The sequence below is a fragment of the Diaporthe citri genome (genome assembly GCF_014595645.1).
Source record: "Diaporthe citri strain NFHF-8-4 chromosome Unknown scaffold_6, whole genome shotgun sequence".
NCBI classification, from domain to species: domain Eukaryota; kingdom Fungi; phylum Ascomycota; class Sordariomycetes; order Diaporthales; family Diaporthaceae; genus Diaporthe; species Diaporthe citri.
This window is the reverse complement of record NW_025064851.1, coordinates 1738920-1751915: the sequence shown is the minus strand read 5'-3', so window position 1 is coordinate 1751915 and position 12996 is coordinate 1738920. Positions and strand designations below refer to the sequence as shown.

Below are 12996 nucleotides of genomic sequence, written 5' to 3'. Positions count from 1 at the left end.
CTGCCCGCATGACCCTACTATGTCCTCAGAGGGCTAGCTCTATCCCGCGCAGACATGCGAGGGAGCTCGGTAGTTGGTGTTGTCGGGTCTCTGAGGCAGCAATAGTCAAGCGGACGGGGTTCAGATGACACCGTCAACGGTTTACTGCGACGTAGTCCGGTTTGGGAAGAAGATCCGACGAGCAAGATAACCTTCACCTAATGTTTCAGCCTCCACAGCAGAAGCGTGCCGAGGGTTGCGGCTGATACCCCTGACCTCAACCGAGAGAAGTTTGACTAGTAGAGCAGATGAAACCCCTGGCGGCCAATCGAAAGGCACGCCCAGTCTGGCGAGCCATTCAGGTGGGACATGACAGCGGAAACATCTGCCGGGTGACAGCGGGGCCCGCGGTGGTTAAATCTCCCGGCGGGTGTTAGCAGTGAATGGCCAGGCCCGGGTGAATTAATCCAGAGGTGCCCAGGAAGGATCTTGATGCCTTCCAAACCGTTGAGTACCACTCCGACGTAGCAATAGGGGTCGCAAGGAGGTGATAGTGAAAGTGCTGTTTAGCCGCAGAGTTGGGCGCATGCTTCAGGGCACTTTGTAAATCTCTTCAGTCTTCATCGAGTAATGGCAATGCAAGCTTCTTCTTTCATGACTGGATAATATCTGATGGCTGTGTGTCATGGAATTTTGCTCAACTCGGCGATCTCACAGGAACAACCCGGATTATAGATGGAGGCAAACCGACGGGGCTGTGAAATTCCAGACCTTCCTTTGAGTTTACCAAAAGTCCGGCGGGATGCGCTGCACCAGAAAAACAAATCTGGTTTTGTAAAACAATTCCGGCTCGCCCACTTCCCTTACTCGGGTGCCACTTATATTCTGGCTTCCGTGCGTTGAAGTTTAATATCAGAGTTTGCGATCAAGACGAGGCCTCAAGAACACGAATAGAATTTTTGACCCTTCTATTTCATGGTGCACTACAACGTTGAAGTAGTACCCGCTACTCCAAATTCCAAGCTCTTTTCCGTGTAAAAGACTTCCCGACTTGGAGCAAATAGGTCTTTCGTCCGTTGTAAAAGGCTGCCCAGACATCCCCTTGAGTACATCGGATCATAAAATCGCACGGGCAATTTATCCTAGCGTGAACGCCACCGAAACTCTATTTCAACCCGTCTTCCTCGCTGCCTCAGGCCAAACCCGGCCCAGGAGGAGCCGAAGAAAATGCAAGTCATGGATTGCATGGACTGCAACCTTCGATTGGCAGTTTTATTCCCCGTGGATGCAGGGCCCGTGTCCGGCTACTCGGGCCAACTGTCCCTGTGTGACGGAATGCTCGTATATGAGTTCCCAAGGGCCCCCCGGGGGGTTCGTCTCGATCGACCAGAAACCTATGCCATCAACACCTAAGTCGTACTATCCACAAGCGCTGACCGACAGCCTAGACGTCGACGGCAGCGTCTGCCATGGGATTGCTTGTGCGCTGATGAAACTCATGTCATCAAGTTCATGATGATCTGGCGATTCCTTCTCTTGGTCCTCCTTGGCCAGCTGGGCTTGGTATCCGGACAGTCGAGTGCATCGTCACCTGCCCAGCTCATCGCGGCCTTGCCGAGTTGTGCTGTAAGTCTTTCGTTGTGAAGACGGCCTGGGCCTAATGAAGCTGGCTCGGCAAGCTGACGTTGTTCAAAGTCGTCCTGTTTCCTGAACTCGCTCCCTGTGACGCAGTGCGCCCTCACGAATGCGACGTGTCTATGTACAGACACCAACTATTCAAACACAGTCGAGACGTGTATCCTGGGCAGCTGTACCATCAGGGAGGCTCTATGTAAGCGTCACTTGACAAGTTTGCAACTCAAAGCGAGGTCTAATGGAATCACACAGTCACCAAGAACCAGACCCAGTCTTCATGCGGCATTCCAGCCCGGGACAGAAGTCATGAGTTATACATCTTGGCAGTCACGCTAGGCGTGATATCGGCCGCTGTGGTATTGTTGAGGCTCGCTTTCAGACTACTTGTGTCCAGAATGGGAATGTACGCCGATGACTGGGCCATACTGCTGACGCTTTGCCTCGGAGTGCCGGGGACGATTGTTCTGTGTGCACGCAGCGTGCCCAACGGCTCCGGCAAAGACGTGTGGACGGTGCCTTTCTTCCAAATTGACGAATTCGGCAAATGGTTCTTGTTCATGGCAGTCCAGTACTTCTTGGATCTTGCGGCGCTCAAACTGAGCCTGCTGCTCTTCTACCTGCGCATCTTCACCTCCCAGTCAATGAAACGCCTCCTCTGGGCCACCGTGGTCTTCGACGTTATATACGGAATCGTCTTTGGCCTCGTGGCCTTGTTACAATGTCGGCCTATTCGCTACTTCTGGGAGAAGTGGGATGGTCAACACCAAGGTACCTGCATTAACGTTAACGCCGTGGGTTGGGCGAATGCTGGTATCAGCATTGCATTGGATTTCTGGATGTTGGCACTACCGCTGTCGCAACTGCAAGGACTGCAACTCCATTGGAAGAAGAAGATTGGAGTTGCCTTGATGTTCTTCGTCGGCACATTGTGAGTTGACACTCTTCCAGTGGACAGCCGATATCAGGAATTCTTTTTAACTGACATGATTTGCAGTGTAACCATCGTCAGCATCCTGCGCTTGCACGCCCTGGTTACTTTCGCGACGTCTGACAACCCGACGTTCGAAAACTTCGACATAATGCTTTGGTCCACCACGGAGATGAACGTAGGCATCATCTGTGCCTGCATGCCAGCGATGCGGCAGATTCTGGCCCGGATATGGCCGACAGTGTTCGGTGGAGAGCAATCAAGACAGAGATACTACCGCTATGGTAATGGGAAGGACGCCGGCCACGTCCCGACGATCGGATCAAAAGAGGTCGTGCCCAACATCGAAAAGGGGAGGACTGAATGGTGGCAAGGCCTGAGTCTCAGCAGGGCCAGCATGTTCGTGTCCCAGCGGATGAACCCCAACGTGGCGAAGGCTTTCCGAGAAAGCTCACCTATCCAGGAGTTCCCCGCCAAGGGCATCCAAGTCGAAGACGACTCGCCCACTTCTGTGCAGATGCAGAACTTGAAGCCGTATGCACCACCACGACCTGCGAGGAACGAGATAAAAAGCAGCTTCGTCGTTTAGGCCCGTCAACACATCATCGAAGGGATGGGCACTGTATGACTAGGGTGTAGGCATATCACGAAACAGATGACGGAGAGCAACATAAGGTGGAATTGTACAACAATCTGTCAGACTGTTAAGACTTCCAAGGGAGACTGTGGGCTTTAATTCCTACAATGATAAAAAATAAAGAATAAGACTTAATTCAATCAAAGCGATCACTCGAACGCGTCGGAAGAGATATCTGCTGAGTGTGCTGTGAGCCCTGATTCGTTACTCGGCTCTGACTACTGTACACCCTATTCTTGGTTCTCGGCTGCACCATCGTTGTGGGACAGCACGAAGTCCATAGAAGAGGGATCACGGCAAATAAATGGACTGTAAAGTCTTGATGCCTTGTACGAGTCTCGTCGTGTGGGACAGTCTGCCTTGGGATACCCGCCCTGGGATGATCTGCTGTAGCTTCATGTCGTGTGGGACAATTTCCTGCGGCATCACCTCGTATGGGATAACCTCATGTGGGATAATTTCATATGGGAGTAGATTACCCTCTTGTGAACGGATTGCTTCCTCGTGCTGGTAAGATGGAGACCATATACTTTCCGATGCTCAAGCTCTGACATTCTGCGCTTCTCAGGACAATCATGACTGAAGTAATCAAAATGCTTATACCTGAACGTGCCATTATAGGTATGTCAGGTGAGATAACCCCAAGTCGGTTGCACATGCCTCAAAATGCACCTTGGCCCGAATGTAACTTAACACCCTGATTCGGATACTGCTTGCCTATACGACCTTACTTATCAGATCCGTGGAGGGGGCGACCGGAGCCGAGGATCTCGCGGAGGAGGAGGCGGAGATCGCCGCGTGTACCGTGGAGATGATCGGGTCAGATATGATATTGATCGAAGTGGCCGCGGCGGCAGAGCCACCTGCGCAGGTCTACACGCCTCGTACTGGAGGAATTCCCATCCCAGACGCCCAGGTCCATGCCATCGAATATGCTCGCCAGAAGGCCCGCATTTCGCTCGAGTTGGCAATGAACTCAATGAGTCTCGACGGCTCTGGCGTGTTGCCAGCTCGACCCGGTCACGGCACCCGATAGCCAGCCCATCATCATCTACGCCAACAGAACGAGAGAGTCACCTCCAGAGCCGCAGGTTCGGGTCCCCAGCGTGATGCGGCATTGGATATGACTGGCATTCGAAGGTGGCTGTTTCAGGATTGTGACTTGGGGCCCAAGGATCTTGGGCAAGGATCCCCTGCCGTGGCTATTGTACTGAGACGGCAGAAATGGCATTTTTTATACTTCGTGTTGATCCAGGCCAAATTGAGTCTCAGCCCTAGCAAGGCTTTTACTTTGCAGGAAGCCGGTCACTCAACTAAGCGAGATCTACTTTCTGTGTCTTGTGTCGCCTGTATATGAGCCTTCAATATCTTGCCCAGTACTGTACAATGTACAATAAACCCTAGGTACTGACCAAATTACTTAAGACATGGCACTTACTTTCAATAAGTTGAAGAATACGCCGTTTGATGATAATGAATCACGCCAATATTCTTTCAATCCTTGCTGCCATAGATTTTTGAACATTAAGATTAATCGACCACCGTTGAGTGCTGAGTTTTGTTTTCTTATTCAAACGAGACCTTTCTATATCCATGCTAATGTGGTGCCCCGGCACGACCCTTGGAGCCATTTTCTGCTTCGCACACAGGCTAGCCTGACATCGAAGTGTGACTGCCTGAAGGTTTCGTAGCAATGTTGTTATCGAATACTAGCCTTGCTTATGGTCTACGACCAGGTTTTCTGGCGGATTAGGCGCCTTAGGTTTGATTTACAACGACGACTAGCTGAAGAGATCGATCTTTGAGACAACGGGCACTGGTTGTGATTTTCATGCCATTCTCTATCGACCTACTACGCCCAATCTGATAGCAGAACCCAACGCGATACCTATTCAAGCTCTGCTCAGGTTCGCCACGATCTCTTTATGGTGACTACGTGGAGAGATCCGTTGTCTCCACTGTGTACGGGTATCGGAGATCTGCAGCAGCTCGGATCTCATCCATGATTTCCATAATCAGAACGCTCTCGTCTAGACCTAATTGTGTGCCCTCCTTTCTGCCCTCCAGCAGCGCTCTGCCGGCATCGTCAGCCTCCCAAAACAAGCCATGGCCTTCACCCTCAGAGTGTACATCACCATATCCATTGTACCATCCACTGTCCGCGCCTGGACCGGATTGCAGCCAGTTCTTATCTTCAAGGGTGCCGTCCTTCAGGATGATCCTTGTATGTGTGGGTCGATATGTTGGTGGGAATATCTGAATCTCGCCAAGCTGGCCTTGAATCCGAATACCTGGAACTGACACGTCGTTCTGGGCAGCTACCGCATCGTTCGACAACCCGAGTGAAGTCGAGGCCACTGCGTGCGCGTTTCCGAATGACGACTCTCTCGGAAATTCGAGCAGAATTGTGGTCATCCCGTCGACGCCAGTAGGGCCGTACTTGGCGACAGCCAATTTGATGATTGGCCGCTGCCCAATATTAGGCGAATGTGTCTGCCAAAGAGCCAAGAAGACCCACGTCAAGCTGTATATGCCTCCATCGAGAAGAATCCCACCTGCGAGATCTGGATTGATCATGATATGTTTGTTGTCGTAAAAAAGCCCAGAATAGGAAAGGCTGTGCTCAGCCAGCACCCTGTCTACTTCGCCCGCAGTTGGCGTGTGGAGTTCCCCTGAGCAGCCTTGGAGCTAATCCGGGAAACCGTACGAGTCACCTGCCCAGTAATTCCTCACCCCTGACTCCCGTTTACAGTCGCGAGTTTGAATCACTGCGTAAAACTTTGTTTACCTTCGGATTTCCTTGAAAACTTTGTAAAACGTTGTCACAAAGTTGGGGGTGTAACGCAAATACGGGTGCTTAATCCCGGGGCGGATTAGTTAAGCGTTTGCTTTTTCCAACACAAAGAGCCTAGTCAGTCTTTCGGGAATATCCCGAAGTGGATTCCATTCTGATACATTACAAATCAACGATACTACACCAAACTTGATAAGCTCTAAATACCTCAAAGCCGTCATAAAAGCTCTGGCACCACCCGCTCAAACGTCAGTCCGACCCTACACGCATACTCAGCGACATCTGCATTGTACCGAAAATCGCTATTAGGCACAGCTCTACCACCGGATTATCGAAGTACTTGTGGAAGGCGGACGTCCTCAGAATGGCACCACCATCAGAATTCAACACCGGTGTGCCCGGCCTCGAATACTTCACACCCCAACATCTCATGTCCCCAGGCACACCAGCATCAACAACCACCACCACGCCCGTCCCGAGGCTTTTCCAGCCCCTGACCATCCGAGGCACGACCCTCCGCAACCGCATCCTCGTCGCGCCCATGTGCCAGTTCTCCACCGCCTCTCACGGCCCAGCAACCGGCGCGCTAACTGACTATCACATCGCGACCCTGGGCCACTACGCCTTGAAGGGCGCCGCGCTGGTCATGGTCGAAGCAACAGGCGTCCAAGCCAACGGGCGCATATCGCCCAACTGCCCTGGTCTCTGGAGCGATGCGCAAATTCCCGCGTTGCGGAGGATAAGTGACTTCGTCAAATCCCAAGGAGCGCTGAGTGCGATTCAACTAGCGCATGCGGGAAGGAAGGCGAGTACATGTGCGCCATGGGTTGCAGACGCGCAGGGAATAAGTAATGGGAAGAGGAAGGTTAGTATCAGGGCGAGTGAGGCTGCGGGGGGTTGGCCAGGGGACGTTGTTGGGCCGATGGGAGGCGAGGAGTGGACGTGGGACGAGAAGAAGGTAGACGATGAGACGGGTGGGTTTTGGGCGCCAAGGGCGCTGAGCGAAGCGGAGATTGGCGAGCTGGTGCAGGACTGGGCCCGGGCAGCGGAGAGGAGTGTCAAGGCAGGTGTTGACGTTATCGAGATCCATGCGGCGCACGGCTATCTCATTCACCAGTTCCTTTCGCCAATCACGAACCGCAGGACCGACAAGTATGGTGGCAGCTTTGAAAACAGAACGAGGCTGCTGGTTGAGATCATCCAGGCCATCCGGGCTGTGATCCCAGAGGCAATGCCCTTGTACCTCCGCATCAGCTCCACGGAGTGGATGGAGGAGACGGAGCTGGCCGAAAAGTTCGGTAGCTGGGATGTCGAGAGCTCTATCCGGTTGGCCAAGATGGTTGCTGGCCTTGGAGTCGATCTTCTCGATGTCAGCAGTGGCGGCAATCATCCATCGCAGAAGTTGAATGCCTTCAACACAAAAGACTATCAGACACGAATTGCCTCACGCATCAGGGAAGAAGTAAAGAAGGAGGGAGGCAAACTGTTCATTGGAGCTGTTGGTCTAATCACGGAAGCTGAGCAGGCAAGAGACATTCTTGAAGAGGGTGGTGCTGTTGCCGAGCAAACATCAGATGCGGAGACTGCGAAAGAAGCGCAAGCTGCGCTGGGCATGACAGAGCCCAAGAACGGCAAAGAGCCTCAGGCCGACGTCATCTTGGTGGCACGGCAGTTTTTGCGTGAGCCAGAGTGGGTGCTGAGGGTGGCATGGCAGCTTGGTGTTGATGTTGCGTGGCCGAATCAGTTCCGGTTTGTTCGCTTCCCTACATCGTAGTTTTTACGTTGTAGTGGGTGCTTGCAATAGAGAAACGGTAGATACACATAGATATAGATTTAAGCCCATACAATGCTCTGTTGTCGGATCGGCCGCATTTAAAACGCTGATACAATGGTCTCTGAGTGTGTGCTTGGTTCGAGTGGCCCGACGATATTTTGTCACATTAACAACAACAGGGTCACTTAGGACTTGATCGACTAGTCAGGGTGATGTTTGATGCCTTTCAAGGATGTTTAGGGAATTCGTTCGGCCGGGCAGCCGTCCTGGTTGGAAACAGTGACGGGGAACGTCTATTAGCCCATAGTATATGCTCACTAAGCTTGTCCGCATATTCGGCCGAAGAAGAATAAACTTACACGGGCTCTCCCGATCAATGAGATCGGCGGCTCCTGTCGTAAGCATAGTGGAAATTAAACCCCCCCCCCCCCCCCAAAAAAAAAAACCAAAAAAAAACCCGGGACCAGGCACACACACCTAACCTGCCGGACACCCAGTCCCCGTTCAAGGACCCAGCTATGGATGTTCCTACTCACCTCACAATACATTTCCACACCACTGAGAAACCCACAAACCGCACAGAGAATGGAGTGAAATAACTACGTCAGCAATCTATTCGCTTCAGCCTCGTTCAGTGCGCAATCTGCCTCATACTACTCCATGGCAAGCTTGACTCTGCACAGTCAGTTTTGCGTCATTTGTGGTGTCTTCTTGATTGTTGTCACGGAACACGAAATATGCGACGCCACTGGCGAGCGGCCAAGACTCGCAGCTATGAATCCGCTCACTAAGCGCTTGCTGGTGGAAACCTCGGGGCTCGATGTTCAAAAGCCGCATCGCATCATCCACACCACACCGCACAGGCTCATAGAGCCACAACTGAGTCGTGGACCTCTGGGCACTACGACAGCAATACAGTCCCATCGTGGGGGCAGTGCGTTGGCATCTCAGGGGAACAAGGCGAAATCGTCTAGCAGAGCCTTCATTTCCTCCTTTCCCGTGCCATTTGTCATCATGCCTCTTGCTTTCTCAGGGAGTAGGACAGGCCACGGAATAATGAAGCCACGATGTAGCATATCAAGTTTGTATATGTAGTCTCCTGTAATGTTAACCATGATGGTAACGTCTGTCAAACCCATTCCTTGCCCCCATGTTGGGACTTAGCGTTATTTACATAGTGATTCGGTCCCCATTACACATCCTCTACGAAGACAACAAGCACCCCACACAATGGCGTCCTCTTCTCTTCTCTTCGAGCCGCTCAAGATAGGCAATGTGACATTGCAACACAGAGCTGTCATGGCGCCGCTGACGAAGTTCCGAGCCAATAAGAAGCATGTCCCGCTCCCTCTCATGAAGGAGAATTACGGCCAGCGTGCATCGACCCCTGGCACCTTGCTCATCACGGAAGCAACTTTTATCTCTCAGCAGGCTGCTGGGGCCGACAACGTTCCTGGGCTATGGAACATAGACCAAATCGCCGCTTGGAAGGTGATCACCGATGCCGTCCACGCCAAAGGCAGTTACATCTTCGCTCAGCTCTGGGCCCTGGGCCGTGTCGCCGATCCCAACGCCGCCAAGGCCGAAGGTTTCCAGGTCAAGGCACCCAGCCCTGTTGGTACCGAGGGATTTTCCACCCCTAGCGAGATGACTGAGGCGGATATCAAGTGCTTTATCGCAGACTATGCGCAGGCCGCACGCAACGCCATAGAGGCCGGCTTCGACGGTGTAGAGCTGCACGGCGCCAACGGATACCTCGTCGACCAATTTATCCAGGATATCTCGAACAAGCGCACTGACAAGTACGGCGGCAGCATCGAGAACCGGTCTCGATTCGCCGTGGAGGTTATTGACGCCCTGGTCTCGGCTGTGGGCGCTGACAAGGTCGGTCTCCGCCTTTCGCCCTGGTCTGACTTCCAGGGGATGCGGATGGCCGACCCAGTCCCCCAGTTCACGCACCTTATCACCGAGGTGAAGAAGCACAAGCTGGCACGTCTCCATGTTATCGAGTCTCGAATCTCGGGAAATACTGATACCGAGGGTGGAGAGAGCAACGACTTTGTCTTTGATGCATGGGATCGCACATCCCCTGTGCTGGTCGCAGGTGGATTTAAACCCGATCGAGCGAAGTCATTTATCGACGAAGAGCACAAGAATGATGAGGTAGCCGTCGTGTTTGGACGTTACTTCTTGTCGAATCCTGATCTTGCCTACCGCTTGAAAAACGGACTCGAATTGAACCCTTACAATCGCGATACCTTTTACAATGCAGAGAGTCCCATTGGTTATGTCGACTACCCTTTTAGCAAGGAATGGACAGCTTCTCAGGCTTCATAGACTACGCAGAGGCAAGAATGCACGGCATGAGTTCCACGGGCTTGGAACTTAGCATATAGAACTACTATCAATTACTACACTATGACCGTTTTTTACTTGAGGTGGAGAGCGCTGTGATGTATTCTGAAACGGCTGCGAGGTACCCCCCGAGCAAGTCACTTGGCATGATAGTTGGTGATGAGGCTGTTGCACTAAGAATCCAGGCTGTTATTGAGTCCATCGCGAGCGCAGCCATGTGCTGTGACTCGATCGGGATGGGACTGAAGACCAAACATGCTCTCGATTGTACTCTGATCACCAGGACTGCCCGAGACCTGGAATCCTGTTCGACCCCTGTCTGAAAAGATGTTGCCCCCTTCTGAGGTCGGAAAGATACTCCGAACCGCCGAAGAGAGTTAACAGAGCGGTATGTAACTTGTTCACTCGCCGACGGCTGCCTTAGGGGACCATTCAAGTAATTCAACCTGATAATACATCATCCCACGCTTTCATAGGCAAGTCACGGCGAATCCCGATAAAGTGGGGCGTAACACGATTTACTCGGGGTTTGAAAGAACGTTATTGATTAGCTCACGGGTCCGAAAACGACAACGAAACAAGTCATGTCCCGCGGCAATTGTTGTCGCTTACTGAGCGGCGGACAACCTAAAGGTGTTGTGTTGACGTGATTTGTTCACTTCAACTGCACGCCGCCCTCAGAAAAGTATAGCGGGGTGCGGTCTACAGGTGATTCCTCATGACACAGCTTTAGCCGAGTTTCAGGCAGCTGACAACCATAGTTGCAATGAATTCCCATGGGCAATGGATATAAAATAGTCTGCTCCTATTCTACCAACTTTTCCTACAAATACTACAGGACCTAACCAACCAAACTCACCATACCTATTGTCCTTGCTGCCAAGTTCTGAATACAATTATGGCTATTCTCGATAATGCTGATCTGGTATTACCCAGAGGATCTCTGATATTAGTTACCGGTGCTTCCGGATACATGGCTAGCAACTTGATTGTTGAAGCACTTGACGCCGGCTATAGGATTCGCGGAACGGCAAGATCGGCATCCAAAGCTCAGAAGACAAAACAGATCTTCAATTCACCGAACTACGATGCCGTTGCCGTTCCAGAGATGCAAGCACCTGGGGCGTTTGATTTGGCCGTCAAGGGCGTGGACGCAATCGTACATATGTCGTCGCCCCTCACCTTCAGTTCCAACCCGAAGGAGGTTGTGCCTCCTGCCGTCGAAGGGGCGACGTCGATACTTCGCTCAGCAATCAAGGAGCCCAGGATCCAAAGATTTGTCTTCACGAGCTCGAGCACCGCGACGTCCCTACCCAAGCCTGGAGTCAAGTTTTACATTGACAAGAGCTCCTGGAACACCGAGGTCGACGATTACGCGGATTTTCCACCACCCTACAAGCCCGAGAATGCGTTCAAAGTATACGCTGCAAGCAAGACGAGAGCCGAGAAGGAAGTGTGGAAGTTTGCGGAGGAGAACCCCAAATTCACGATCAACTGCGTATGGCTTCTAGATATTATCGTGAGGTGTGTACTGCGCTAATAGAGATCTAGGTCAACCCAGCTGTTAACATGGGCCGGGTGATTGATTCGCCTGGGGAGACTGGCGGTTTGGTTATCAGGGCATTCAACGGTAATGTACAATGGGACTTCTTGCCACAGTATATGGTCAACGTAGTCGACTCTGCTCGGCTACACCTGGCCGCTTTGATCGACGGTTCAGTCAAGAACGAGCGTATCATGGCATTCAACGTTCCATTCAACTGGAACGTTGTGCTGGACAACTTCCGGGAATTATTCCCCAACAAGAAATTTCCCGACAACCAGGAACAACAGTCAGATATCAGTGAGGTTGACAACAAGCTTGGTGCGGAGCTGCTTCGCAAGTGGTTTGGTCAACCGGGTTGGACTGGTCTCAAGGAGAGCTTACGACAGAATGTTGCTGGCTTGGAGTAGAGTAGTAAATCTGGTCATGTACTAACAAATCGAGACAAGTTTACGATCTCTAGATAATTACCGAAGAAGCTTTTATGTCATGCACATGTTTCGGTGACACGAGGAAGAAGACGTAGCTTCTTATTTGACCTCTGCCGGACCAGGAATACTGTTTCCTCTTCTATTACTTGTCAGTTCGAGTACCTTTGTGTGAGGTAGGATGGCTGGATCATGCTGATCAATGACGGGTTCAGCATCGATAAGACATCTCTCCCAGATATATCAACAAGTGAACCGGTCGCTAAGCTTTACGTCAAGTCAAGTACAGAATTGCATCCTCTGCACTCGGGCTTTGATTTGAGAAGGTCGGTCTTTGGGATAGCTAAGATAGCTTTGCTGGGCCCGGCGCGTAATTTGTTGAGCTGAATTGTCCTACCCATGCTGGTTGATGCTGGTACTGCTGGACTGTATGATCTCACACCATGCCGTTTCGGTGAAAAGAAATGTCGTGCGTCGCGGGCAGACGGCGAAAAGTTTCCGCGGAGCAATGTAACTTGTCCATGTCTTACGCCCGTCATCAAATGCTGCTGCGGCTCCCACGATGAACATGGTCGACCGCCTCGCTCAGGGACAAGTAAGATGCAGCATCTTTACACTCCAAAGAAAGGGCCAGTGGCTAATGTGTCATGCCTTTTCCAGCCGAAAAGGCATCTGTAATGTGTCGAACCCTTGTTAACAGAACTCAGGGCCAGGGCGCTTTGTACAACCCATTGATTTATATTACAGTTCTCTGTAAAACCTACTAGCATGTACGAGAAGGATTTTATAAAGGAGATAACCAAGTATATAAATTGGTAACAACTTATACCCCCAGGTAGGTTGTACATGCCTCAAAATGCACCTTGGCCCGAATGTGACTCGACGCCCTGAGTCGGATCCTGCTTGCCTCAGCTGCACGACGT

General features: G+C 51.7%; 6 protein-coding genes across 6 annotated transcripts; 5 read left to right on the top strand and 1 right to left on the bottom strand.

Moving 5' to 3' along the window:
* Positions 1-1494: 1494 nt before the first annotated feature.
* On the top strand, positions 1495-3131 carry INS49_012505 (uncharacterized protein; the record flags this gene model as incomplete). The annotated part of the gene is made up of 4 exons (XM_043173208.1): positions 1495-1605; positions 1675-1810; positions 1867-2542; positions 2609-3131. 4 exons carry the CDS (start codon positions 1495-1497, stop codon positions 3129-3131), a joined length of 1446 nt encoding a protein of 481 aa, XP_043022505.1.
* Positions 3132-3845: 714 nt separating this feature from the next.
* INS49_012504 (uncharacterized protein) lies at positions 3846-4215 on the top strand (the record flags this gene model as incomplete). Its single annotated transcript, XM_043173207.1, has 2 exons — positions 3846-3863; positions 3928-4215. The coding sequence occupies 2 exons, from the start codon at positions 3846-3848 to the stop codon at positions 4213-4215; spliced, it is 306 nt and encodes a 101-aa protein (XP_043022504.1).
* Positions 4216-5111: 896 nt separating this feature from the next.
* On the bottom strand, positions 5112-5756 carry INS49_012503 (uncharacterized protein; the record flags this gene model as incomplete). The annotated part of the gene is made up of 1 exon (XM_043173206.1): positions 5112-5756. The coding sequence occupies one exon, from the start codon at positions 5754-5756 to the stop codon at positions 5112-5114; it is 645 nt and encodes a 214-aa protein (XP_043022503.1).
* A 581-nt stretch (positions 5757-6337) lies between these two features.
* On the top strand, positions 6338-7747 carry INS49_012502 (uncharacterized protein; the record flags this gene model as incomplete). Its single annotated transcript, XM_043173205.1, has 1 exon — positions 6338-7747. One exon carries the CDS (start codon positions 6338-6340, stop codon positions 7745-7747), a length of 1410 nt encoding a protein of 469 aa, XP_043022502.1.
* Positions 7748-8977: 1230 nt separating this feature from the next.
* On the top strand, positions 8978-10084 carry INS49_012501 (uncharacterized protein; the record flags this gene model as incomplete). Its single annotated transcript, XM_043173204.1, has 1 exon — positions 8978-10084. The coding sequence occupies one exon, from the start codon at positions 8978-8980 to the stop codon at positions 10082-10084; it is 1107 nt and encodes a 368-aa protein (XP_043022501.1).
* Positions 10085-11000: 916 nt separating this feature from the next.
* On the top strand, positions 11001-12055 carry INS49_012500 (uncharacterized protein; the record flags this gene model as incomplete). Its single annotated transcript, XM_043173203.1, has 2 exons — positions 11001-11600; positions 11654-12055. The coding sequence occupies 2 exons, from the start codon at positions 11001-11003 to the stop codon at positions 12053-12055; spliced, it is 1002 nt and encodes a 333-aa protein (XP_043022500.1).
* Positions 12056-12996: the final 941 nt, after the last annotated feature.